At 38.3% G+C, this 26926-nt stretch overlaps 1 protein-coding gene across 4 annotated transcripts in view; it reads left to right on the top strand.

Moving 5' to 3' along the window:
- The first annotated feature begins 1241 nt into the window (after nucleotides 1-1241).
- Nucleotides 1242-26926, top strand: part of ZBBX (zinc finger B-box domain containing) — a 121388-nt gene continuing 95703 nt past the window's right edge. For 3 of the 4 annotated variants that reach the window (XM_040248246.1, XM_040248255.1, XM_040248240.1), the window contains exons 1-5: nucleotides 1242-1327; nucleotides 3488-3593; nucleotides 11690-11811; nucleotides 16937-17050; nucleotides 20429-20519. In XM_040248246.1, the coding sequence (XP_040104180.1) occupies nucleotides 11744-11811; nucleotides 16937-17050; nucleotides 20429-20519 (273 nt within the window). In that variant the 5' untranslated portion in view covers nucleotides 1242-1327; nucleotides 3488-3593; nucleotides 11690-11743. The remainder of the gene's footprint in view (nucleotides 1328-3487; nucleotides 3594-11689; nucleotides 11812-16936; nucleotides 17051-20428; nucleotides 20520-26926) is intronic. The other variant, XM_040248262.1, reaches the window with a different exon arrangement.

Genomic DNA, 26926 nt, shown 5'->3' with positions numbered 1-26926 from the left:
CTGTGGTTTAGTGCTAAAAACTGAAATACATTGTTTCACTTAATCTTTCATGTTACATCATATATGGGCTAAACCAATGGTTACCTTATGTAACCAGTTAAACTGGGCCTTACAACTCACTCAAGATCCCACAGCAGGTGAATTGTGGCAGGACCAGGACTCAAACTCAACTCTCCCCTCATTTCTAAGCCCAGTCATAGCTGCATGGCTATCATTGTCTTTTCTCTATGCTGGTTATAATCTTATACTGTTGAATCTACCAAGTGAAAACATTTGATTTGTTCTTAAATAGGTATTGACAGGCACATTAATGTGGAAAGCAGTGGTGCAAGAGTTAGTATTTCAGCTATTGCTGAGGAGTTGAGATTATTAGTCCAGTAATAAGATACAGTGTGGATAAACTTAGACATTTTTTAGACTGACTGCAGAACAAACCCCTGATGGCTCAGACGGTAAAGAGTTTGCCTGCAGTGCAGGAGACCTGGGTTCAATCTCTGGGTTGGGAAGATCCCTGGAGGAGGGCATGGCAACTCACTCCAGTATTCTTGCCTGGAGAATCCCCGTAGACAGAGAAGCCTGGAGAGCTATATTGTCCATGGGGTCGCAAAGAGTCGGACATGAATGAGAGACTAAGTCCAGCTCAGCAGAACAAACCAGACATCCTACTTGCAGCGTAAGTAAAACCAGAGATTAAAAACTACAGCATATTTCCTGCTACTGCTGTAAAAACAGAGATTAAAAACTACAGCATATTTAGGAAGCCAAAAATAAGTTCACCACCGGTGACTCTCTGGAAGGGAAAAGTTGAGAAGTGTGTTGATTCTCTCTCTCTCTCAACTATTACACCCCCGCCCCCATGTGTCGTATTTTTGATATAAGGAAAAGAGTGTTTTAGGCTTGTCAAAGACTTAGATTCTAGTCCTGACTTTGCCTATAAGCAACTGAACAGTATGTATGTGAGAGTTCTAAACTGCTTGGGTTAATTCTTCGTGGGTCTGCCATTTGCTAGCTCTGTAATTTTGTGCTGTTATTCAAACTTTCTAGAATATAGCAGGGGCTCAGTGTTAGCCAACTGTTACCCACTCGGGCACAAGGGCACAAAGCTTACAGTACCTGCCCTTTCCCTTTTCTCTTTCTCTCCCACTCTCTCCTTCTTCCTTCTATTCTAAAGGGCTCTCTTGCTCCCTCTGCGGGCCGACGGCCACAGTACCAAGCCTTTTGGTTGCTATGGGTACCGAGGTAACGCGGTAACCAAGGAAACCAAGGCGGAAGCTTTGGGTTGCTGGCTGCGGCTTGCTAGGGTGACGCCGACGTCTGGGGGCTCCAGGTGGGTCGGCTGGTTGCGGTGGCGGCGGGCGGTGGGCTTCGCAGTCGGCTTAGCGGGCAGCGCGCTGGGTCTGGGTGGTGCAGGAGCGGGCGGGACCGCAGGAAAGGAGACTGGACTCCGGGGAAGCTGGGAGAGGGGCGGCGGTGCAGGCCCAGCAGGTGTTAGTTGAGCACCTGCCGTGTGTCTTACACTGGGCCAAGCACGCGGGCTGCAGGAAGTGGCCTGACTTCCGGAGTTGAGCGTCTTTTCTCCAAACAAAAGACTTTTCAGGCAGTGATGCTATTGGATTCATGAATGAGGGTGAACCCCAGATAGTGAAACTTGGGGCTTCTTCACATCACTTGTACCCTTTCTATAACGCAGACTGAAGAATGAAGTCTTTTGAATGAAGTCTTTTGAATCTTGAAAAATTTGGTTCCCTGACAAATCATTTTCACGCCCCTTTTGTAACCTTCCTTCTGCCTGGGCAGCCACAAGCAGGGCACTTCATTCTTAGAAGTCAGCTCTTCCCAAGTAAAGATCTTGGTGAGGGGTGACAGATTCCTGAGAAATCTGAAGCTGTGGAAGTTTTTTCTTCCTCCAGTCAGCGTTAGAGGAGCTCAGATATATACGTTCACTTACATGTGTTTATACATGCAGAGGTAGCAAGAGGTTAAAAAAGTATAAAGTTGGCTACCCAGGATTAGAACTATGCTAACTATATTTATGGAAGACGAAACACATACACGCACAAACATACGCACACACATCCAAACAGACAGACAGTCACAGACACAGACACAGACACACACACACACACACACACACACACACACACACCCACCCCTACCTCTGCTTCCCTCTAGCACCTTGTCTAGAGTGCTAGAGATCTGTCCTGACCTCCCATAATATTGCCAGCTGTGTCACAAATCAATTATTTGAAAGAATCTCTGTCCTTTATTTCCTTCAAATCACTTAATACTTCCCACAATTACTTGCTTTTAAATTTTTTCCTACCTCCATCAGAGTGTAAGTTTAATGAGGGTTAGTACTATCCTTGCCTGGTTCACTTTGTTCCTCAGTGCTTTACCTGGTATATGACACATGGAAAAAAGAAAACAAAATGATCTGTTGAAGTAGAAAAGAGGGTGTGTTTGTTTTAATTTTTTTTTCCGTTGGGTAGATTATTCATTGAATTTAAAGCAGTGGGAAAAAATTAAATACTAAAAACTAGCACATTATTGGAGAAGGCAATGGCACCCCACTCCAGTATTCTTGCCTGGAAAATCATGGACGGAGGAGCCTGGTGGACTGCAGTCCATGGGGTCGCTAAGAGTCGGACACGACTGAGCGACTTCACTTTCACTTTTCACTTTTCTGCATTGGAGAAGGAAATGGCAACCCACTTCAGTGTTCTTGCCTGGAGAATCCCAGGGATGGGTTTAGCCTGGTGGGCTGCCGTCTATGGGGTCACACAGAGTCGGACACGACTGAAGTGACTTAGCAGCAGCAGCACATTATTACTGATAGTACACTGTGGGCACTCTACTAATTGCTGGGGCTTCAAAGTTCGGTGGTAGGTCTGCCTTCAAATATTTGGGATGCTTGGGGAAATAACCTTTATATAAGCAAAGCAGCAAAAAAATAAATAAATAACACAAGACAGCATATAGTAGCAAATGAGTGTAATACACATTATTACACGTGTTCTTACAGGACAGACTCTCACTTCTAATGGAAGAAACCTTCATGATAGAGGTGGCCTTTGAACTGGGTACTGACAAAATAAGGGTGGTGAGCTGAAAAAGTGGAAAATAATGCATAAGGCTTAGGAAGGTTGGAATGTATAATGGAGGATCTTAACTACTAAACAGAGTAGCTAGGTATTTTTTCCTTGTGTTCAGGGGGAACTATTTAGAGACTAAATACATGGGAGCAATTTGACATGCACTAGGGTTTCAGTGGTGTCTAAATAAATTGCTGTAAAATTTAGAAAATAATTTTGGTTAAACAGTTCTTTTTATGACAGGTTAAGTTACAATAGTGGGAAAAATTTGAATGATATAGATTAGTTATTTTAAGTTGTAGATTTTAAGTCCAAAGAGGATCTAACAGGACTGAGAATAAAATCATAATTTCTGGTTTGTCACCAATCTTTGATGGGTGCCTTAATTTTTCCAGGCCTGAAAGATATTCACAAGAGAAGACCTTGGATAACAGTGGCATGTATGAGAATGGATGGGAGAAATAGACTATCAATATATAAAAGGACTTAAGTTTCTAAAAGGTATGGTTTATAAAGTTATAACTTATTATATGTAACCATATAAAGTTTTAGTTGATATAGAAGTAATAATAATTATATATTACTTTATTATTGTGCCTTTCAAATGACTTTTTAAGCTCCAGAAGAGTTTAAGTCTGACCCAGAGGCTCATTATGTTAAAAATAGACTTGAAATCAGAGCAGCTATGAATAAAGCAGAGCCTTGCTGCTCCCCTCACTTACTTCTTAAGGTAGTTTCTAAGACTACCCCTTTCCCTGAACCCTGAACTCTCTGAAGCCCTTTAGGAGCTCACAGGTTTATAGCCACGAATCAGAGACTATTGTTCGATATTCTGCAAATTAGGGAGGAGGAGGCCCACAGCATATTACACTGGATAAACAAAGAGGCTCAGACCCCTCTTACACAAAGGTCTCTTGAGTGTAAACTCGGTATCTTTTAATATTATCATTTTTATTTTATTTAAGAAATATATTAAAAAGTATTTCATTTACAGTGTTGTGTTGGTTTTCAGGTGTACAACAAAATAATTCATATATATATATATGCTCTTTTTTAGATGCTTTCCATTATAGGTTATTACGAGATACTGAGTATAGTTTTCTGCGCTATGTAGTAGGTCCTTGTCGGTGATCTATTTTGTATATAGTAGTCTGTATATTTTATCCTTTCTCCTACCCTTTCCCTTTTGGTAACCATAAGTTTGTTTTCTATGTCTGTGGGTCTCTTTCTGTTTTGTAAGTAAGTTCATTTGTATCATTTTCTTAGATTCCACATATAAGTGATATCATATGATGTTTGTCTTTTTTTTCCGCCTGGTGACTCAGACAGTAAAATTTCTGCCTGCAAAGTAAGAGATGCAGGTTCGTTCCCTGGGTCGGGAAGATTACCCTGGAGAAAGGAATTGCTACCCACTCCAGTATTCTTGCTTGAAGAATTCTATGGACAGAGGAGCCTGGTGGGCTACAGTCCACGGGGTCGCAAAGAGCTACACACTGCTGAGTGACTAACACTTTCACTATTTCACTTACCATTATAACCTCTAGGTCCATTTCATTCCTTTTTTTATGGCTAGTAACATCCCATTGTCATTTTCACAGAACTTCTTTTCAGTTTTAGAAATTATTTTAAAAGGATATCTTACCCCTTGATTAAAGCTGAACTTTTTCAGTTTTTTGTAAATGAACCTGCACATAGAAGGTAAAAAAAGAGTGACTTGGGTACCATTTAGTGCTGTGAGGGAGTGCTTAATTATCTTAATTGGCTGAAATATTGAATGTAACCATGATATTAATCCCTGATTTACTTTCAGAGCCCATGGTAGGAGAAAATGACATGTACTTATTTAGTAGGCCACTCAAGCACAAGATATTATGGTATGGATGTGTGTTTATAGTCCTTTCTTTAGCTTTTAAAAAAGATGTTAATTTTAAAATACTATATATAGCATAATATTATATTTTAATATTAAAATATATTGCATATGTAATACATATGTATTTAAAATAAGGATCATATCAGACAGATGAAATATTACCATTTTTATTAATTTAAGCAGTTTTAATTAAATACATTTTCATTTAATATTTCTTGCTTGGGTCTTTAATTCTTAGTACTATGGTAAGCATTTTAATCTATTCAAAACAGCTTGCTTATTACACCCCTTTAGTGTGTGCTAAAGTAAGGAAAAATCCTTATTTATTGACTTTTAAATCTTTAGGTCTAAGATTATCTGGATGGTTAGAAGAATCAACTAACCTTAGAAAAGAGAAAATTTCTGTTACATGAAAACAGTGCTTTCCCAAATAGCCCATTCTGCCAATGGTGTGATGGTAAATTGTCTTTGCCGAGGGCAACTTTTGAATACTTTGAGTTTCCATTAGTAAATTTCTTGTTTCCATTTTGTGGTGGCAGGCCTAGATCTTTGGATTGCTTTCCCAAAGTGGGAACTTATGAAAAAGGATCATTTAGAACATCATAGGCTGGAGGGTTCCCTTTTCTCCACATCCTCTCCAGAATACATTGTTTGTAGATTATTTTGATGATGGCCGTTCTGACTGGTGTAGGTGATACCTTCACCATTGTAGCTTTGACTTGCAGTGCTGCACTCAATATGCCAACAAATTTGGAAAACTCAGAAGTGGCCACAGGACTGGAAAAGGTCAGTTTTCATTCCAATCCCAAAGAAAGGCAATGTTAAAGAATGCTCAAACTACCACACAATTGTACTCATCTCACACGCTAGTAAAGTAATGCTTAAAATTCTCCAAGCCAGGCTTCAGCAATACGTGAACCATGAACTTCCAGATGTTCAAGCTGGTTTTAGAAAAGGCAGAGGAACTAGAGAACAAATTGCCAACATCCACTGGATCATGGAAAAAGCAAGAGAGTTCCTGGAAAACAGCTATTTCTGCTTTATTGACTATGCCAAAGCCTTTGACTGTGTGGATCCCAATAAACTGTGGAAAATTCTGAAAGAGATGGGAATACAAGACCACCTGACCTGCTTCTTGAGAAACCTGTATGCAGGTCAGGAAGCAACAGTTAGAACTGGACATGGAACAACAGACTGGTTCCAAACAGGAAAAGGAGTATGTCAAGGCTGTATATTGTCACCCTGCTTATTTAACTTATATGCAGAGTACATCATGAGAAACACTGGGCTGGAAGAAGCACAAGCTGGAATCGAGCTTGCTGGGAGAAATATCAATAACCTCAGATATGCAGATGACACCACCCTTATGGCAGAAAGTGAAGAGGAACTAAAGAACCTCTTGATGAAAGTGAAAGAGGAGAGTGAAAGGTTGGCTTAAAGCTCAACATTCAGAAAACGAAGATCATGGCATCCGGTCCCATCACTTCATGGGAAATAGATGGGGAAACAGTGGAAACAGTGTCAGACTTTATTTTGGGGGGGGGGGCTCCAAAATCACTGCAGATGGTGATTGCAGCCATGAAATTAAAAGACGCTTACTCCTTGGAAGGAAAGGTATGACCAACCTAGATAGTATATTGAAAAGCAGAGATATTACTTTGCCAACAAAGGTCCATCTAGTCAAGGAGGCTATGGTTTTTCCAGTGGTTATGTATGGATGTGAGAGTTGGACTGTGAAGAAAGCTGAGCACCAAAGAATTGATGCTTTTGAACTGTGGTGTTGGAGAAGACTCTTGAGAGTCCCTTGGACTGCAAAGAGATCCAACTAGTCCATCCTAAAGGAGATCAGTCCTGGGTGTTCACTGGAAGGACTGATGCTGAAGCTGAAACTCCAATACTTTGGTCACCTGAAGAGTTGACTCATTGGAAAAGACTCTGATGCAGGGAGGGATTGGGGGCAGGAGGAGAAGGGGACAACAGAGGATGAGATGGCTGGATGGCATCACCAACTCGATGGACATGAGTTTGAGTGAACTCTGGGAGTTGGTAATAGACAGGGAGGCCTGGTGTGCTGTGATTCATGGGGTCGCAAAGAGTCGGATACAACTGAGCGACTGAACTGGACTGAACTGAACTGAACTGAGTAATAAGCAATATTAATCATCTTTTCATGTGTCTTTTGGCCATCTGTCTATTGGTGGGAATGCAAACTGATGCAGTCATTATGGAAAACTGTATGGCGATTCCATAAAAAACTAGGAATAAATCTACCATCACCCAGGAATTCCTTTACTGGGCATATACCCTGAGAAAACCACAATTGTAAAAGACACATGTACCCCAGTGTTCACTGGAGCAATATTTACAATAGTCAGCACATAGAAGCAACCTAGATGTCCATGAGAGACGAATGGATAAAGAAGTTATGATGCTTTTATACAATGGATTGTTAGTTGTAAAAAAGGAAAGTGTTTGAGTCAATTGTAGTGAGGTAGATGAACCTAGAGCCTCTTATACAGAGTGAAGTCAGAAGAACAAGTATCATATGATAACACATATATATGGAATCTAGAAAAATGGTACTGATGAACCTAGCGGAGAACAGACTTGTGGACACAACAGGGGAAGGTGAGGGTGGGATGAACTAAGAAAGTAGTATTGAGATACATACACTATCATGTGTAAAATACTGGGAAGTTGCTAAATAACAGGGAGCCCAGCCTGGTGATCTGTGATGACCTAGAGGCGTAGAATGGGGAGAGGAAGGGAGGCTCATGAGGGAAGGGACATATACATATAATTATGATTAATTTGCCTTGTTGGATGACCAAAATCACCACAACACTGTACATTGATTTTTCACCAATTATAAAATAAATAAAATAAGAAACAAAAACAAACAAAATACATGAGCCATTCTGGGTCATATTGTGTATATGTACCTGGGGGAGAACAAAGTTGAGGACAGAAAAATGATGCAGTCTAATAAATCAGATAACGAGAAAACTTTCCAAGCAACTACTGAAACTTTGCTATTAAGTTATAAGAAAAAAATATTGATCAAAGGACATATGGAATTATGAGGTTTGCATAATAGTTTATCTGTATTCCCCTGGTTCCGTTAGGAGACTAAAGTTTTGTGCTTTGCTATTCTTCCTGCTTGCGTTGGTATATCCTTGTTGTCCCAGGAAAGGTGACTAATTCTCTGTTGGTTTTAGGAAAGGAAATAGGCAGAACAGCATGACTCACAATTATATTTTTCCTTTTTTCTTCATGCAAGAAAATTGACTCATGTGTGTGACTTGATAAAACCTTTAATTGAGAAGAAGCCTTACTAATTGCATTCAGTGAAGTGAAATGCCCACTGAATAAGCCTATTTATTGGTTAAGTAACATTATCAGCAGAGCTCTAAATCTGAATTATCTTACCCTAATGAAATTTACAGATTTTTCTTTCATTTATTTCTGTCTTCATGTATCCGTTCAGCTTTATGTGTAATGTGCATACACATATAAAATTGTATTGTATATATCAATGCATAAATGAAACCAAGGCAATTTAAGTTATTGTAATTAATCAGACATATTAATTTGGGGGATTCTTTTTTTATTGGTAATGATAATGATTACATTATGGAACTTTTCATGGAAAACTTACTGACAGCAGATTGAGGCTCTGGCAGTTGGATTTCTGATAAAAACCAAAAAAGGATATATAGAATATGTTACTCTATGTTCTAGAATTTTTAAAAAGATATCTTTTGTAGTCTCTGTTTGATAGAAATGAGACGAAAGTTTTACCTACAAAGAAAGGATAGGAGCAAACCAAATTTGGTTTTTCATTCCTGTGATTTCTTTAGTTCTCTTTGACACTGATTTCAGCTTTGAAATACAGGACCGGGTGGTGGATAAATGAGTCTGAGTTTGATGTCTTTTCTAGTACTTTCTCCTTTCAGAATGTCCCACAGTATTGTCTTTATTTGTGTGATTTTTCCCTTTGATTGCGAGTTCTTTGAGGGAAGAAACCATGTCTTATTTACCATTGTGACTTCAGGACTCGCAATATGCATCAGAAAGGAGCAGCTGAATAACTGTTGATTGAAGGCACAAATAAACCTAGTCTTATGATAGAGCCATTACGTTACTTACAATGTAAAATTATTTTGTGTAATTCCATTTTGGAATTCTCTTCAAAACATAAATTCTTTCAGAATTTTTCCAAAGTAGTAAAAATCTACCCTTCCAGGCTCGATTTGATTTCTGGAGGCAGAGTAATTTGAAACTAGATTTGAGTGAACAGAATTGTTGCTCCTGCTGGACAGTATCACTTTTAGTTTTGAAGGAGGAATAGCGAAGTAGATTTGTTTGTTTGTGAACTCAGCAGACAGTCTCAAAGAGACATTTCAAAAATGGTTTGATCAGTGGTTGCATCATTGAAATTATAAAATAATCCCCCAGAGATTTGATTCGTTCAATTGTGTGGACTTTAACGTTACAATAGGTTTACATTTGATTACTCCTATTTTATTACACTTGATGCTCTATTTACTCAGGGTTGGGAAGATCCCCTTGAGAAGGGAAAGGTACCCACTCCAGTATTCTGGCTTGGGAAATTCCATGGACTGTATAGTCCACGGGGTCACAAAGAGTCGGACATGACTGAGCGACTTTCACTTCACTCACTCCTACTGTGATGCCGTCTTCTCCTGAGTCTTTGAGCAAAGCTTCCAGATTTATTTCCTGTTCTTCCTTATAAAATTTTCATACTGAATTAAGTCAGTCAGACAAAGAAGGAGAAATATCGTATAACATCCTTTATATGTGGAATCTAAAAAGAAATGATACAAATGAACTTACTTACAAAACAGAAAGAGACCTACAGACTTGGAGAACTAACATGGTTTCAGGGGTGGAGAACGGATGGGAGAACGGGATAGTTGGGGAGTTTGAGATGGATATATACACACTGCTGTGTTTAAAATGGATAACCAACAAGACCTACTCTGTAGCACATGGAGCTCTGTTCAATGTTGTGTGGTGGCCGGGATGGGATGGAGTTTGGGGGAGAATGGTTACACGTATATATGTGGCTCGGTCCCTTCGCTGTTCACCTGAGAGTGTCACAACATTGTTTGTTAGTCCGCTATACTTCAGTGCAAAACAGAAAGTTAAAAAAAAAAAAGTTTTATCAGGGACTCTCATTAGTTACATTCTGTATTCTGCATTCCAAATGCTTTAACTAGACACTTAAGTCACCCATATTGGGCCTCAGCCTATGTTTCCAAATTTACACCTACTTTCTCCTCTCCATTCAAGAGCTGCTTTCCCCCCCGCAGTGAGGAAAGTTCATCCAATCCACATGTTCATATATTAGCCTCCTTTCACATTAAAGCCCCAGGTTAAATGCTAGCCAGCTTGATCTCTTCTTTGGCTCCCTTCTTATACCTGTACATTTCATAGCCTTTGTAATTCCTACCTTGTTTTATGGTGTTTATATATAGATCTTTTGTGCCCTGTTTGACTCTGCACTATGTGAGCCAGAAAGCAGATCTTCTCCTTGAGTCCTTCCTATCTCTCAGTTTAGTGCTGTGCGTATAACAGAGCCTGCATAAATATTTGTAGGGGTTATGAGCACATATATAAAATGATGGTATCAGATAGTTTGAGCATTTACACTAGGGACTCTATGATATCGCCTCTTACATTTAAGACTGTCTGAACTTTGAAAGGTTTTATTCATGTAAAAATCTAATAATTGTGCATATGCTCTGCTTGGTTGCTCAGTTGTGTCCAACTCTTTTGCGACCCCATGGACTGCAACCCGCCAGGTGCCTCTGTCCTTGGGGATTCTCCAGGCAAGAATAGTGGAGTGGATTGCCATGCCCTCTTCCAAGGGATCTTCCCAACCCAGGGATCGAACCCAGGTCTCCCACATTGTGGGCGGATTCTTTACCAACTGAGCCACCATGGAAGCTCAATAGTTGTGCATGCAATTCAGTAATTCAGCGTTACAGAGTAAATGATTCTAGAACCCCGAATAACTAGGATACTCAGGAAATGGGGTGTTCTGAATAACTTAATTTTCTGGTTAACTTGGAGTTAGGCAAAAAATATTTTTTTGTTTCATTTCTTGTTGAAAAGTTCTTTCTAAATATGCTAATTTCTGATTGTAGGCAGAGTATTGTTACAGTTTTTTGGTAAATGAGATTATTAGATTGCCTTAGGGTAATTACTGCATACCTTAATTCTTATTTTACATTATCATATATATATATATGTACAAAGTTTTTGAGCTTGAATTGTGTTTCTAAAGTTCTTTTCACTATATTTAGCTCTGGATTTTATTTTTGGCTGGGACCAAATATCTGATATGTATATTTTTGTAATCTTAATCATAGGAAGAGTCAGAATATGTGCTCTTTTTGTTTTAATGAATTTATTCTTCACTTTCAGTTGAATGTTTCCACAGTCTTGTGCTTTGTAATTTTTGGTAAAATTTTTGTTCCATCAGATATGTTATAGCTATAGCTATATTAGTATGTAAATATTTGTATAACTTATATTTAGCATATATAATAATTTCTTGTTGCTTAACCTTTGATTTGACCTCTTCTCTCAAAATTATTTCTGGTTTAAAAGTTTTCCTGAATTATATGTAGTTTCAAATTTGTAATGTAATCATTTTACCTCTGAAGTAATTCTTTTGCCTTTATTACTTTTTCAGAAGTTTTCAAAGATCACAATAATTTTTAGGTAGAAAATTTTCACTAAGAAAATCATGAACACCAAAGATTTTGTGGTTCTTCCATGGGGAAAACCTGGAAATTCTGTAAAGCTAAAATATAAGTAAGTACATACATGTTTATTACTTAAGTAGAAACAGTTGCTAAAGTTTCTATATATTATAATTTAAATTCTTTTGACGTGAAATTGTTAGAGTTGAAGTTAAGTTCTGTCAATTCTCATCTCCATTTTCTTCACACTGCTCTATTTTTATAAGCGAGTAGGTTTGAAATATTATAAATCTATCATGGTTTAAAATGAGGACTAAAAATATTTATGGCACAAGAATCTATGCAAATTGGAATCATCAACTATTGAAGCAATTTACAGAGAGTAATTTTACTAACACTTATTCAAAATTATAAAAGAATCACCCTGAAGAACTGAAAGAAATTGAATTTGAGAGAGACTGTCAAGGTGAGAAACCTTTAAACAGGGAAAAGAAATCACTAACTACACTGAGCCTTGACTAGATGGACCTTTGTTGGCAAAGTAATGTCTCTGCTTTTGAATATGCTATCTAGGTTGGTCATAACTTTCCTTCCACGGAGTAAGCGTCTTTTAATTTCATGGCTGCAATCATCATCTGCAGTGATTTCGGATCCCCCCAAAATAAAGTCTGATACTGTTTCCACTGTTTCCCCACCTATTTCCCATGAAGTGATGGGACCAGATGCCATGATCTTCATTTTCTGAATGTTGAGTTTTAAGCCAACCTTTTCACTCTCCTCTTTCACTTTCATCAAGAGGCTTTTTAGTTCCTCTTCACTTTCTGCCATAAGGGTGGTGTCATCTGCATATCTGAGGTTATTGATATTTCTCCCAGCACTCTTGATTCCAGCTTGTGCTTCTTCCAGCCCAGCGTTTCTCATGATGTACTCTGCATAGAAGTTAAGTAAGCAGGGTGACAATATACAGCCTTGACGTAATCCTTTTCCTATTTGAACCAGTCTGTTGTTCCATGTCCAGTTCTAATTGTTGCTTCCTGACCTGCATACAGGTTTCTCAAGAGCAGGTCAGGTAATGTATCTATTTCAGTACTACTCTCTCAGTGTGTATACCTATGGCTGATTCATGCTGATGTATGGCAGAAACCAACATAACATTGTAAAGCAATTATCCTCTCATTAAAAAGTTCTAATGAGGTGGATGAAACTGGAGCCTATTATACAGAGTGAAGTAAGCCAGAAAGAAAAACACCGATACAGTATACTAATGCATATATATGGGATTTAGAAAGATGGTAACAATAACCCTGTATGCAAGACAGCAAAAGAGACACAGATGTATAGAACAGTCTTTTGGACTCTGTGGGAGAGGGAGAGGGTGGGATGACTTGGGAGAATGGCACTGAAACATGTATAATATCATATATGAAACGAATCGCCAGTCCAGGTTTGATGCATGATACTGGATGCTTGGGGCTGGTGCACTGGGACGACCCAGAGGGATGGTACGGGGAGGGAGGAGGGAGGGGGGGTTCAGGATGGGGAACACGTGTATACCCATGGCAGATTCATGTTGATGTATGGCAAAACCAATACAATATTGTAAAGTAATTAACCTTCAATTAAAATAAATAAATTTATATTAAAAAAGAAAGAAATTAAAAAAAAATAAAAAAGTATATCAATGACTACCCTTGCACTTTGCAATGTTAAAGGACATTATGTTGAATCAGTTCTCCTAGGAAGGGTACCTTCTGTCCTAGATTGCCTGGAAGATGCATTCAGCCTGAACCAAGCAATTCTGGGTATTGTGGGAATTTCAGGACTTGTAGGGGTACCAAAGGGTTCAATGTACTCTTCCTCTTTGAGGTTATCTAGAGTCACTGGAAATTCCCAAGGCCTTCCTCTCAAATATTATTCAGGACCAGCCAGCATGGGCTATGGGCAGAGTATTGATCTTTTAATTTTAGTTTCTGAGTTCCTTGATCCAGATCAATAGTACTGTGGTTACTTAGTGTCTTTAGAGCTTTCCTAACTCTCACTTCACCTTTGAGATATTGTGTGTAAAAGCATTGTGTCAACTGGAAGACGTTATATGGCATTATCATTATTAGGTTTATTAGCTTTTAGTAGGGAATGGAGCTATCTAATTACTAGTATTGCCAATTTTCCTTTTTTTTTTAATGCAAAAGAAATGGGCCATGCATTTTGGTGATCTGTTTTAAGTCTGTGCGTATTTACCTCTAAATATTCATTCAACATTTGTTAAGTACACATATTCTACACACTGTGCTAAGGAATGATGGATATAAAAGGAGGAAGTCACAGTCTTTGCCCTCAGGTAGCTTGTGGAGGAGGTGAATATATAAAATTGTATCTTCAAAGTCATGTGAAACATGATGTGATATTAAAACACAGGCAATTATGAGAACATAGCCCAAACTGCTAGGGCAGAGGTGAGGGGGTCTTCAAGTTTTGCCTGAAAGATGTGGTTACTTGGGTGGTTACTGGGTGAAATGTGTGCAAAGGCACATAGACACGTAGTCTGGGGACTTTCAGGCATAGCCAGTTCGCTAAGATTTATAGAACAAAATTGGAGAGAATTGCAAGTCGCCTAGTTAATAAATTAACTTGTATGCCACACTAAGGAGTTCAGGATTTGTCTTGGAGATGAGGGGGAGACCCTATTCCCTGGCCTGTATGTCTCCTTGATTCACGCATGATTCACAACCTATAGAGACTAGGCTTGGATCCCCCATTCTAAGCTCATTGCTCTGGAGTTTCTTTTCTTGCCATTTTATTGTTCCAAGTTTTTTTGTTTGTTTGTTTGACATTGTCTTCAGAAGTGTCTTAATGTTGTCTGACATGTTAGAGTTCTCCAACTCCTCTCTCTGTTTCCCAGCCTCCACACAGTTTTAGTGGGTTGTTTCTGCCTCTCAGATTTGCTGTGTTGACATGGTCTCTGTAGGATCAACTTCAGCTGCCCTTCTGGGTCTGCTGTCTCCAGGAGGAATCTTCTATCTTGTTCCAGACCCACAGAATCCCACAGAATCAATATGACCACTTGGTCAGGAGGCCAGTTCCTTTTTTTATCACAGTGAGAACTTCCAAAACATTAAAATTTTGTAAGCAAATAAGTGACACAGTCACATTTGTGCTTTTGAACTCTTCCTCTGGAGGCCGTGTAGAAAGTGTTGTAAGCCACTGAGACGTTGGGCCAGTTAATTCTGAACTGTGCCCACAGCCCGCCCCAGAGTGGCCTTGTTCAGGAAACAGCTCCTAGGGTTAGCTCAGGTTCCTTCCTTTTCCCTTCCCTGGTCAGTCTTTAAGTCCAGTTAATTTTGTTTCCTTATAGTTCTCGAATGTTGCCATTTTTGTCCCCACTGTCTCCATCTAGTCAGAGCAGCACAATATTAGGTTTATGGAAATAGTCTCCTAACTGGCTTCCTTACTCTCAGCTTTGCACCCTCTAATTAATATTCCATTATACAGCCAGAGTGATGGTTCTTAAATGCAAGTCTGATCAATCCTCAATTCTCTTAAAACTTTTTACAGATTCTTACTGCTCGTGGAGTACAAATCCCAGTTTCTCATCACGGCCTCAGCCCCTCATGACGCGGCCGCTGTCCACCTTAGCAGTTCCATTTCTTGTCACTTTCCCCTGCATTTGCTTAATGTCTGGGGACGTGGAACTCCTAGTTCCTGGACCCATACACCACTCTTTTCTATTTGTGCCTGCACTTTTCTTTCTTCCTGGAATACTGCTCTCACCACCTCCCTTTGACCGGCTAGGTCCTTTCATCCCTTAGGGCTCAACTTAGTCTTCACTCCCTTCAGGAGCAGTTCCGATCCCCCCCAGGGGCTAGGAATGTGCCCTTATATGCTCAGGTGTCTCCCTGTACTTTTTCGATGAAAGCACCATTACACTATACTTCAGTTACCTTCATGCTTGTCTGTGTTCCTTTCTATGATGGAAGCTCCTTTGGGTCTCACATCCTGTCACTTACAAGTGCTTGTTTGTAGTTAGGGCTGAGTTACTCCTTGTGGAACAAATATAATGGAAATAATGCCTCTCTTTCTCAGTTTCTTCACCCACTTCTCTGAACCCTCTGTATAGCTTTTGCCTCCTCTTACTTTCCATTTATCTCCCTGGACTTGGGGTCATATTTTTGACTCACTTGCTCTTTGGTGACTGCTCGCTACCTCTGAATTATTTCCCTTTCTTATCTTCTTTATTTTTATTTTGGTTCCTTGCTATAGCACACATACCCAAGTAGCCCACCTTGCTTAATTATAGTAAAGCGCCAATGAAATAATGAAGAGATTTAAACTCATGACAGATAATGAAAGCTAGAGAACTAGGTTGGTTTACTTCTAAAAAACAGAGAGAGTGAGTGACTAATGCTGACAAGGGACCAGAGTTGTAAGACAAAGGAAATCAAGCTGTCAAAAGCCCGATGAGATTCAGACATTATTACAGAATCTTTTGTACAGGAATCTGTTAGAGGGCTCTGCTCTATCCTCAGGAAGTTTTCTTTTTGTTGCTTTCCTTTGTGGAAACAATCAGGGGTGCTTGCCTCAGTTTCCATTTATCCCTTTGATGGCTCCTCAACCAAAACTCTTAACAGGTGCTTTTTTCCTAATAGGCTCTTCTCTCTTTCTCTCAAGCAAACTCTTCTCTCTTTCTTTCTTTTGTATTGTACATACATGGCATAAAGGTAGAAATTTATTGACGTTTTCCAAGATGATTTATTTAGCAAAAATATGTATTCTGCTTATACAGAATAGTTATTTTAAACACTGTGATTCAAACTACTTGAATCCTTTGAAGGCAGTATGAAAATTAGAAAATGATTTTTAGTTTATTTTATATTTGTGTGTCATGGATATTTGTGCATATATAAAGACATAGCTCATGCATAAAGTGAATATGTGATGTGAAACTTCTAGCAATGTAATATGAAAAATAAAAGTCCAAAATTTGAAGTTATACCTTGCTTGAGGAGAATATTAATTGATGGCAAATGCTAGCTTTAGAAACTGTATTTCAAAGACAAAAAAGGAAATAGTTAAAATATGCTATCACATATTTATTACTCCTAATTTTAATTGATTTTTTAATTAAGGAAAAATAGGACTATAAAATTATTTTGCCCTTTTTCTTTTTTGGGGGAAGGGTTTGTTTTTTCACCTCAAATGGAATTTTACATTTAAATCATCTGCATTTAAATCTTGTTCAGAAATGCTCAAGAACTGAGAATGGAGAAAGTACAACTAAAGTTGGAGAACCAAAAGATGGAAAAGAAACTACAAGACTTCCAATCCACAAGGAACAAAGAAAAGGAAGAACGAAGGTGGGTGACACTTTTAAAGAATTTTAGATGAATAAACTGATTTCCTTATTGTAAGCTGAGGTCCTTATGTCAAGAACTGTTCTATGTTTATGTCAGGAGCTTCCAATTCTTCACTGGTGACTCAGACAGTAAAGAATCTACCTGTAATGCAGGAAAGCTGGTTTCGATCCCTGGGTCAGGAAGATCCCCTGGAGAAGGGAATGGCAACCAACTCCAGTATTCTTGCCTGGAGAATTCCATGGAGAGAAGCCTGGCAAGCTACAGTCCCTGGGGTAGCAAAGAGTCAAACATGACTGAGCGACTAACACGTTCACTTTTTTTTTCCTTCCAGTGATGATCTGTCCTGAATGAATCCTTTTTGGATTTTACTGATGAACAAGCAATATTAATTTGCCCCTCATTTTTCTAATTGTGTTCCCTTCCTCTAAACTTTATTTAATCTTGCACGCGTGTCTGCTAAGTCGCTTCAGTTGTGTCTGACTCTTTGCGACTCTATGGACTATAGCCCATCAGGCTCCTCTGTCCGTAGGATTCTCCAGGCAAGAATGCTGGAGTGGGTTTGCCAGCATTCTTGCCTGGGTCTCCTCCAGGGACCTTCCTGACCAAGGGATCAAACCCACATCTTTCATGTCTCCTGCATTGACAGCCGTTTTCTTTACCACTAGTGCCGCCTAGGAAGCCCACACTTTCTTATTTCTCTTTTTACAGTACTCTTCTTAACCATTTATAGTTTGGAATGTTGGGGCTTCCCAGGTGGCTCAAAGAATCTGTCTGCCAGTGCAGGAGACATAAAAGACGTAGGTTTGACCCCTGGGTTGGGAAGATCCCCTGGAGTAGGAAATGGCAACCTGCTCCAGTATTCTTTCTTGGAAAATTCCATGGACAGAGTAGCCTGGTGGGCAGGCTACAGTCCATGGGGTCACAAAGAGTTGGAAACAACTGAATGACTGAGCACCCACATATTGAGAACAGCAGTGCAGCGTTTCTCTTTGCTCCCATAAAAGTGCCATCAACAGGTGACTGCCAGTTTATGAGCAGCATATTTTTATGTATTAAAAGACTTTTGGGATAGGGATTTACATGCACACAGATAAGAGTTTTCAGACCCTCAAGTATGTTTGAAATATTGTTAGCAAATATGCTTTAGCTGAAATTTTATTAGTGAGAACTCTCTAATAATTATGCTTGCATACCTGTACTAACTTTATGGAGAATTTTGCTTTGTTGTAAAAATAATAAATGTAATTAAAATCAAGTATAACTGATAGTTATATAATGGAAATGATCTCTTCTCTCCAGGCTGATCCCCAGCCCATTTTGCAGTACCTTTTTTAACAATTAAAATGTTTGTCCCCACAAATATCTTTGTATAAGCCTGTATATATATGTGTGTGTGTGTGTATATGTGTATGTATGTGTGTAGGTTTGTATTTGACATGTCTGTTACATTTTTACAAGTGAGGTCATCTATAAAAATATGTGAATGGATTCACATTCTATTTTTCTCCTTGCTATTTTTGCCACTCTTGCCACATTAGCACATGATGATCTCATTGTTTTAATGAGTGCATAGTATTTCTTTGTGTGGATACAATAGCACATATTTTTCAGATCTTTATTAAATTTTTAGTATTTTGTGATTATATATGCTGTCATGAATATGCTTCTGCATATATTTTTGCTTATACATGTAAGAGTATCTATGGGATAAATTCCTACACTTGTAATTTTAGATCAGAGTATATGGCAGCTTACCTTTTGGTGGATACTGGAGAATTTTCTTTCCAATAGAGTGCAAAAGTGTCTAATTTTTTTCCTGTAGAAAATGAGGGTGCATTCATATACTTTTGGTGTTGCTAAACGTCTGGTAGCCAGACCCTGTGTATTCAATTTGCTTTGTCTAGTACTCAGGTAATGATCATCAAATACCTGTGAAGGACCTTCTGAACTATTAAAGAAAATTCAAAAGTTTATTATAGTTTCAGTAGTATTTATCTTTAGAGAATAAGTCTTTGCAAAAATGTTTATGACAGAGCTAAGTCGCTTGAGTTGTGTCTGACTTTTTGCAACTCTATGGACTCTAGCACCCACTAAGCTCCTCTGTCTTTGGGGATTCTCCAGGCAAGAATACAGGAGTGGGTTGTCATGCCCTCCTCCAGGGGATCTTTCCAACCCAGGGATCAAACCAACGCCTCTTATGTCTCTTGCATTGGCAGGCAGGTTCTTTACCACTAGTGCCACCTGGAAGCCTTCATGATATACACACATCTAATAAGCAGAGCACTGACTTTTTTTTTTTTTTTTAAGAAAAACTAATGTTATGTTGGAGAACATTGGTTTAATCAAAGATATTTCAATGAGGTACATCATCCCAAGTGACAAAGTTTATTGTGTGTCTTGGTGTTCTTATCCTCATGATCCAACGGCCAGTTCTTTCGTTTTTATTGTTATTTTTGGGTTTTTGTTTTCTTTTTATTTTTTTGTAAACTTCACTGCTTTGGACTTTGTCTGCGCTCCTCAGAGGACCGCGAATATATCTGTGAAACGGAGTTCCTGAAATTAGCCCCCAAGAGTAAGTTTCCATTAGTGGAGGAACCTTTTCTAGATGTTTTCAAAAATGTTCTAAAGCTTGGCTGGGTTTTCAGAATACTAAAATGCTTTTTTAAGGTCACATAGATAGTAAATGTCATAGCCCAAATGAGAACCTGCCACTCACTGGTCAGGAAGATGGAAGTTTGATTTTCCAGTCTTGGTTTTATTATTTATTATCTCTGTGACCTTGGGCAACTTTTTTTCTCATTATTGTTTAAAATGGGACTTGGGCTCCCTGCTCTGTTGACTTCAGAGCATTCTGAGAGGCTCAAATGAAAGTGCTTTGAAACTATAAAATGAAACCTTTTGCCTTCTTAGCAGTCTCTGTTACCTTTCACTGTGGGAACTAAATTGAAGTCTTAATAAGGCATTCCTCACATAGTCGATCTGCTGAATTTGGGGGCATATTGCTTTGCTTCCTTCTTCTCTTTACATTTGTGAACACTTAGCTTTTAAAACTACATGGCAATCTTTAAAATTTCTTATAAATCAGTAAAACTATCTTTAGTCATTGTAAATGTCTTTAAAAATGAAATTCTTCATCTGTGTCTGGACATTTCACTTTTATTCATTTCTTTTCAAAACTTCCAAATATAGTAGAGTTATATTTTAGAATTACTGAGGCTATTGTGGCATTATTGATATTTCATTTTCATTTTGTGGTGGTCTGTTACATGTTAACAACTGAATTTCCATTTCCTGAAACAGGGAAAATATATTTGTTTTCATTAAAAGGAGAAATGTATTTAGTAATTACATTTTGTCTTCCGTTGATATATATTGAAGGTCAAGTGGATATCATTGGAAATCTGGACAAGTGGGCAAATTGGGTAATCAATCATACACAATGTCACAAAATAAAGGAAATGTTATTAAGGTAAGAGAACACTATTTGATTCTCAAGCAGTTTGCTAAGAATATATAAATTATTTTTTCAGAATTTGCCTTCCGTTCCATACTTAAGAACCAACAATTCTTATTTTTAAAAGCTTTGCATATTATTGGATTTTGATTAAATTTTATGGGCTAATATGCAACTTTCACTGTTCAGATATGTTTTTGTTTTTCATCTGCATGTTGAATTTTAAAAATTCACCTTCAGTTGAATTTTTCTAAATTCAGTTTCTCCTTTCAGTTCAGTTCTGGTTTTCAAGTATGGGAAGTAGAACTACATATTTCTGTATTAAAGTGAAAGTGAGGTTATTTGATATAACAAGTGACAGACTTTTTCTGCCTTTTTATTGTATCCATTTATTAAATATGTTCATGTTCTGCTTGAATAATAATTATTCTTAAATTGTTGATTCCATGTATGAAGATGCCCAAGAGAAAACTGCTTTAGAATTTCCCAGCTATAGAATTTCTTTATCTTTACTGTGTATTTTAAAAATGACATTACATTATATTTAAGGTTAAAAGCAAAGGAGTATCCTTATGTAATGAAAACTGTTTTGCTTCTGTATTCTTTAGTACAAGATCCGTGACTTTGTAAGTTTTAACTTATATAGCTTTTTCCTTTTTATATACCTATCATTAAACTTTCATTGGACCAGTTGGCATCTACAAATATCTTATTCGGCACTTCTAGCCTTTTTGGCTTTGAAAAGGCATTTTATTCTTTACTGTCTTTCTCTTACAGAGATATGTGACTTTTAATTTTTGAGTTAAAAGTTTTATAATCCACTTTGCATTTTTCATTATCTTTCTGAGACATTGTTCCAGGCTTTAGATGTTGTTGTAAATATATTAAAAGTGCTGATTCTTTGTGGTTATTGATTTATTTATTCAGTAGCATTTATAAGTTCCTTCTTTGTCTCATAGCGAATTGTCCTTGTTCTCAAGGAGATCCTTATGTAATGTAGAAGACAAGGCACATATGAAAATATCTATAGGAAAAGTCACTATGTAATTTTTGCCATTTAGTGTATGAATCATTTATGCTTGGGAAATAATAGTTTACCTCTAAAATATTTGAGAGTGTGCTAGATATATTTGTTAGGAAAATTGATGAATAAGTCATAATGCCAGTTCCCATAAACCTCATAATTGAGTAGGAGGGTGAAAGCATGGGGTAGGGTGGGGAGGCACAGAAGGTGGGAGATAAAGGAAGACTGGACAGGATGGGAGGAGGACTGAAAACCAGACTCCGAGTCTTGACTTTTTTCACTGGGTGAATGGAATTCCCTAAGAGTTTTGAAGCCAAGTTTAAGGTAGTGATGTGTCTTGGCTGATCTTCTCAACATCCAGTGCATTTGGACTTTGTAAGTAGAGTATAGAGCAAGTGATATTCACATTCTTTTGATCATGTACCATATCAATAAAGAATTCATTCTGAGAATGAACTTTCTATCCACAATTTTTTATTTGCTTATAGATATAATTTATTTATATGCATACTAATTTACTAATATGTCATGTGCATTGTAAAACAAAATATGGAAATTAATCAAGGATGATGTAAATATGAAGAGATGTTTCTTTTTCTCTCTTTGGTCTTCTCCTGAGCTCCCTCAGGCATGCATGTATGCTACTTTTGAGGCCACTGGTACAGAAACAGAGAGACTACTTATAAGACTATTAAAAGGGCAGATGAGAAGAGTTTGAATTAGAATGTAGTGGAAGAAATATAAAGGAAACATGGAACCAAACACAATGAGAAAGGAAAGGAGGAAATAAAATATATAAGTGATATTCCAGAATGAATTGCCTAGGAGATAGAATAAATAATGGAGCTGGAGAAAAGTTCCTGGTGTTTAGATTCAGGCTTCTTCCTTCCTTCCCTCTCTTTCTTTCCCCAGACCTATTGAGGTATGGTTGGCTAATAAAATTATATTTAAAGAGTACAACATGATGGTTTGATATACATATACATTGTGAATGGATTTCCCCCATTGAGTTAACTAACATATCCACATCTGCTTTATTTTTTATAAGAATATTTAAGTTCTACTCGTAACAAATTTCAAAGACCTGGAATTTTGTTTGCACTCTAATGTGCTGGCTGAAGCTGAGAGAGTAAATGTGCCCCCTAAGAATTTATAAAAAAAAGGAGAAGAAAGGTGTGAAGGATAAAGGGCAGGTATGAAGGATAAAGCACAGAAAATATGGAGGCAAAGAAAACTTTAATATTTGCTCACTACCTGTTTTTTACCAACCAACAGTGCTTTTCCTGTTTTGTCTCTTTGAGTGCTTGTATCACTCTTAAGAGACAGTTGCTCTTTTTCACAGTTCCACAGATGAAGTAATTTAACACTAAAAAAGTTGAATAACTTGCTCATGTCAAAGGTCAGGGCCAAGATTTGGAATGCAGGTTTTCAGGCTAGTTCTAAGATAATTTGCCAGCCCTCTAGTGAAAGGAGCCTGAGAAGAGAAAGAATGGGAGAAATAGAGTCAAAGTAATGTAATTTCATAGGAGATAAAAGTCAAAGAGAACATCTTTAGAAAAAAATGGAGAAGTCAACCTTGACTGATGTATTTGTAATGAAAAAAGTTGAGTATAGTTTTATTCTGATGTTTTTCAGCTGGGGGCAGTTTTGTCCCCCAGGAGACACTTGGCAATGTCTGGACATATATTTTGCTATCACCACCGAGAGGGATATTTTTAGCTAATGGTGTGTAATGGCTACAAGTCAGGAGTACTGCTGAACATTAAACAATGAGTTGGGCAGCCCTTATAACAGAGAATTATTTGGCCTAAAATAGTGGTACCAAGGTCACAGAATCCTGTGCTAGACAATATAGATTAAAGTCCTGACTCATCTAATTAATTTTGTGATTTTAGACAAAAATCTAACCCGTAACCTTTCTTGGTCTTATGTTACCATGTTTGTAAACATGCATAACAGTGCTTGCTGACTACTTCATAGAGTTTTGAGCAGTGCATGAGACAATATGTGTGAAACCAATTGTAACATGAACTGAAAATCATGTTAAAATGGTTATTTATGGAGAATGAGAATTTTTAAAAACAATGCATTTGATTTGATGGTTGGGTTGTCATCAGATGTAAGAATTTATTTCAAGTTGTTGAAAAAGAAAGACGGGTGGCAACGAGTAAAGGCTAAAGTTTCAGTGAACATGAGAGCAGAGGGTGACCTGTCAAGGGTTTAAGAAGCTCAAGGAAATACTTTATTATGTGGGAGACGATGTGAGCCATTTTGTAGCTGATAGGCTGACTAGTGGAGGAAACACTGAAGATGAAATGAGAGAGGTGCCAGTTGCTTGGGGTTTTGAAGAGGTGGCTCCTTGAGGAGGGCTTGACCAAGGGAAAGAAGGCACATTTCCTTGAGACAGGAAAGATGGAAAACAGGTGACAGTAATGGTAACATTTTTAGAGGTTGCTTTTGACAGGCAGTGAGGCAGAAAGCTGCAGAAAAATCTTTTATAGGAAAACCTCAACCTTCTTAGTAAATTTGAAGGCAAGATCAACTGTTCGTATTAAGGAAGGGAAAGGGGGGTGAATTTGAGTTATTGGGAATGGAGAAGATCTGGAGTTGCCACTGTGGGAATTACGTTTTAAGTTTAGTAGCAAATGAGCAAATAGGTTGCTGAAGAGCCATAGGAGCCCAGTAGGCTTGTTTAGCCTGGATTTGTAGAGGACCCAGTAACTAATGGAGCTTCCCTGGTGGCTAACATAGTTAAGAATCTGCCACTTGTGTGGGAGATCCAGGTTCAATCCCTGGGTCAGGAAGATCCCCTGGAGAAGTGAATGGCAACCTACTCCAGTATTTTTGCCTAGATAATTTCATGGACAGAGGAACCTGACAGGCTACAGTCTAGGGTGTCACAAAGAGTTGGATACAACTGAGCAACTAACACTTTCAGTTGCTATTATTTCATCACAGTGATAGGTAGTTATGGGATGTCTAAAAGGAAGGAGGTAAGGAGATTGTGGTTAGCACTCGGAGAAATTCTGAGTTTGGGATTTTGAAGGTGTGGCCATTCAGCTTGCTGCTTAGGTCCAAGGTTTGGTCATAATGGTCAGGGGGCTGAAGAGGCACTTTAGATATGCATAGCAGTCAGTGTGTAGGAGGGTTTTCAGCATCAGGATGTCAGGTGAACACAGGCATTGAGTCTCCAAGACCATCACCTGAGAGAAGTGATGGAGAGAAATACTGAGCAGACTGCTGAGGTTCAGGTGGAAGAGGATTCTGGGTACTGGTGAAGGCAGTGAGTGGATGGTGGGAACTTCAGTAGAGGCAACTTGGCTGAATGATGAGAGCAGAACAGTGTTCTGGAAGCAGCACTGAGGAGCAAACAGGGAGAACATTTTCCTTCTCTCTGGGTGAGTGCAAGGGAATAGAAATGTAGCTAGTCCCTCTGGAGAGTCCTGTGGAGAAGGTTGTGTGTGAGAAAGGTGAGTCCAGTTACTGTGAACTTTTGGAAGAGATATGTTAAGGAAAAGTTTAATGCATAATACAGTTAAGTGACTACTTAATAAGGGTTTCATGGAAGCTTGGGGCAGTCTGGATGGAAGGAAAATTAGTGGAGAATGGCAAAGGTTAAGTAGCTAATTGGACTAAGAATGAGACTGTTGGAAAAAGTGGCTTGTGGAAGGAGTGTGGGCTCAGCATGGCAGTTTAGGACATTAGTGGCAGTTTGCAGGCATTTGTCAATGCGAGGGAGGCCAATGAAGACAGCAGAGTCTGACCCCAATGGCCCAGAGGGTATGTCTGAACCTCTAAGCTGTCCTGGCCCCTGATGGGACCCCTTTAGCATCTCCTGGTGGAGGCATACGTTGGCTAATGAGGTATATAGCTTCAGTATATTAAATTCCTGGTGTTTTATGTATACACACATAGGCATATCCATATATATATATGTATGTATATGTGTGTGTATGTGTTCTCAGCCATGTGAGCATTAAGTCCTGTGAGCATATAGTCCATGGGGATCACTGTTTGTGATCCCACTAGGCTCCTCTCTCCATGGAATTTTCCAGGCAAGAATACTGAAATGGGTTGCCTTTTGCTACTCCAGAGGATCTTCCTGACTTCGGTACTGAACCCATGTCTCTTGTACCTCCTGCACTGGCAGGCAGATTTCCACTTTGCTACCTGGTAAGCTTTTGGAGTAGGGTTGGACCAGGGATACACACACACACACACGCACGAACACCTGTGTTTGCGTATGTGTGTGTGTGTGTGTGTGTGTGTGTGTGTGTATCCCTGGTCCAACCCTACTCCACACTCATCTTTTTCCCCAACAGATAAAAATCAGACTTGGGAGGCAATTCTATTTACCTAAAAATAGCAAGCTAGTAGTTTGTTCATTGAAATATTGTATGCAGTTTGATTCATTTGAAGTAAATATGGCTGTACTCACAGAGCTGAAAAATATCCACAAGAACAAGAACAAGCTACAATATGTCCCTAATAATGGGTTCATTCTGCTTTAGTATGTCCATTCTGCCCAGGTAGCCTATAACCACATGTTTCAATGTATCCTTAAGGTAATAATATTGGAGAATTTGGTTATGAAAAATGGGATTAAATTATCTGTAACTTGTATAACACTGCTGGTTTACAAATAAAAGTGTTATTCACATTAAAGTTGATTATTTCAATTCTATTTTCTAGTCTGCTGTGTTTGGTACATAGCCTCTGAGCAGCTCTTTAAAGAATGTGAGAAAACAAATGCTCTTTTGAAGCAAGACCACTGGATTTACTGAGAATAATTAGGCCTAAATTTTCAAAGATGACTGCAGTGGTACAAGCTGTAGACATAGAGGCAACCATTGTTCTCATATTCTCATGTGCAAATTGGGCAATTGAGCATGGAAATTGAAAATTGAAAATAAGGCATGAATTGACAGTGTGTGTGTAAGTGTGCACCATACTCTGTGAATGTCTTTGTACTTCAGATCTTGGTTTTAATAAGACCGAAGCAGGTACTTGCAATCGGCAAGTCTGTTTCATTTCTTAAAATCTGAAGATCCAAGGATTTTAGGCAATTATTTATTTGAAATACCTAGCCATAATTCTTATGTACTCAATTTTTTTGGCTACACCTTGGGAAAGTCTGGGACAACAAATAATATATTTGAAAAAGGCTATGTCTATGATGCTTAAATGCATAGTTTTCTAAATTGGGCAAATACAGATAATAATGTTAGCTTTTTACAGTTTTGTGAGCAGAATAGCTCAGTCAGAATTCAATTTAGATTCAGTCTACACAAATATTAGACTTTGTGTGTTTCAGAAAGATCAGAGATGGAAAAGGCATACTGAGCCTTTATAATATTTAAAAGCTAGTGCTTTCCTAAAATCATTTCATAGAGATGTG

The sequence above is a fragment of the Oryx dammah genome, unplaced genomic scaffold, assembly GCF_014754425.2.
Source record: "Oryx dammah isolate SB20612 unplaced genomic scaffold, SCBI_Odam_1.1 HiC_scaffold_2, whole genome shotgun sequence".
Taxonomy (NCBI): Eukaryota; Metazoa; Chordata; class Mammalia; order Artiodactyla; family Bovidae; genus Oryx; species Oryx dammah.
The sequence above is the reverse complement of the archived record's forward strand: the minus strand, read 5'-3'. Positions and strand labels throughout refer to the sequence as shown.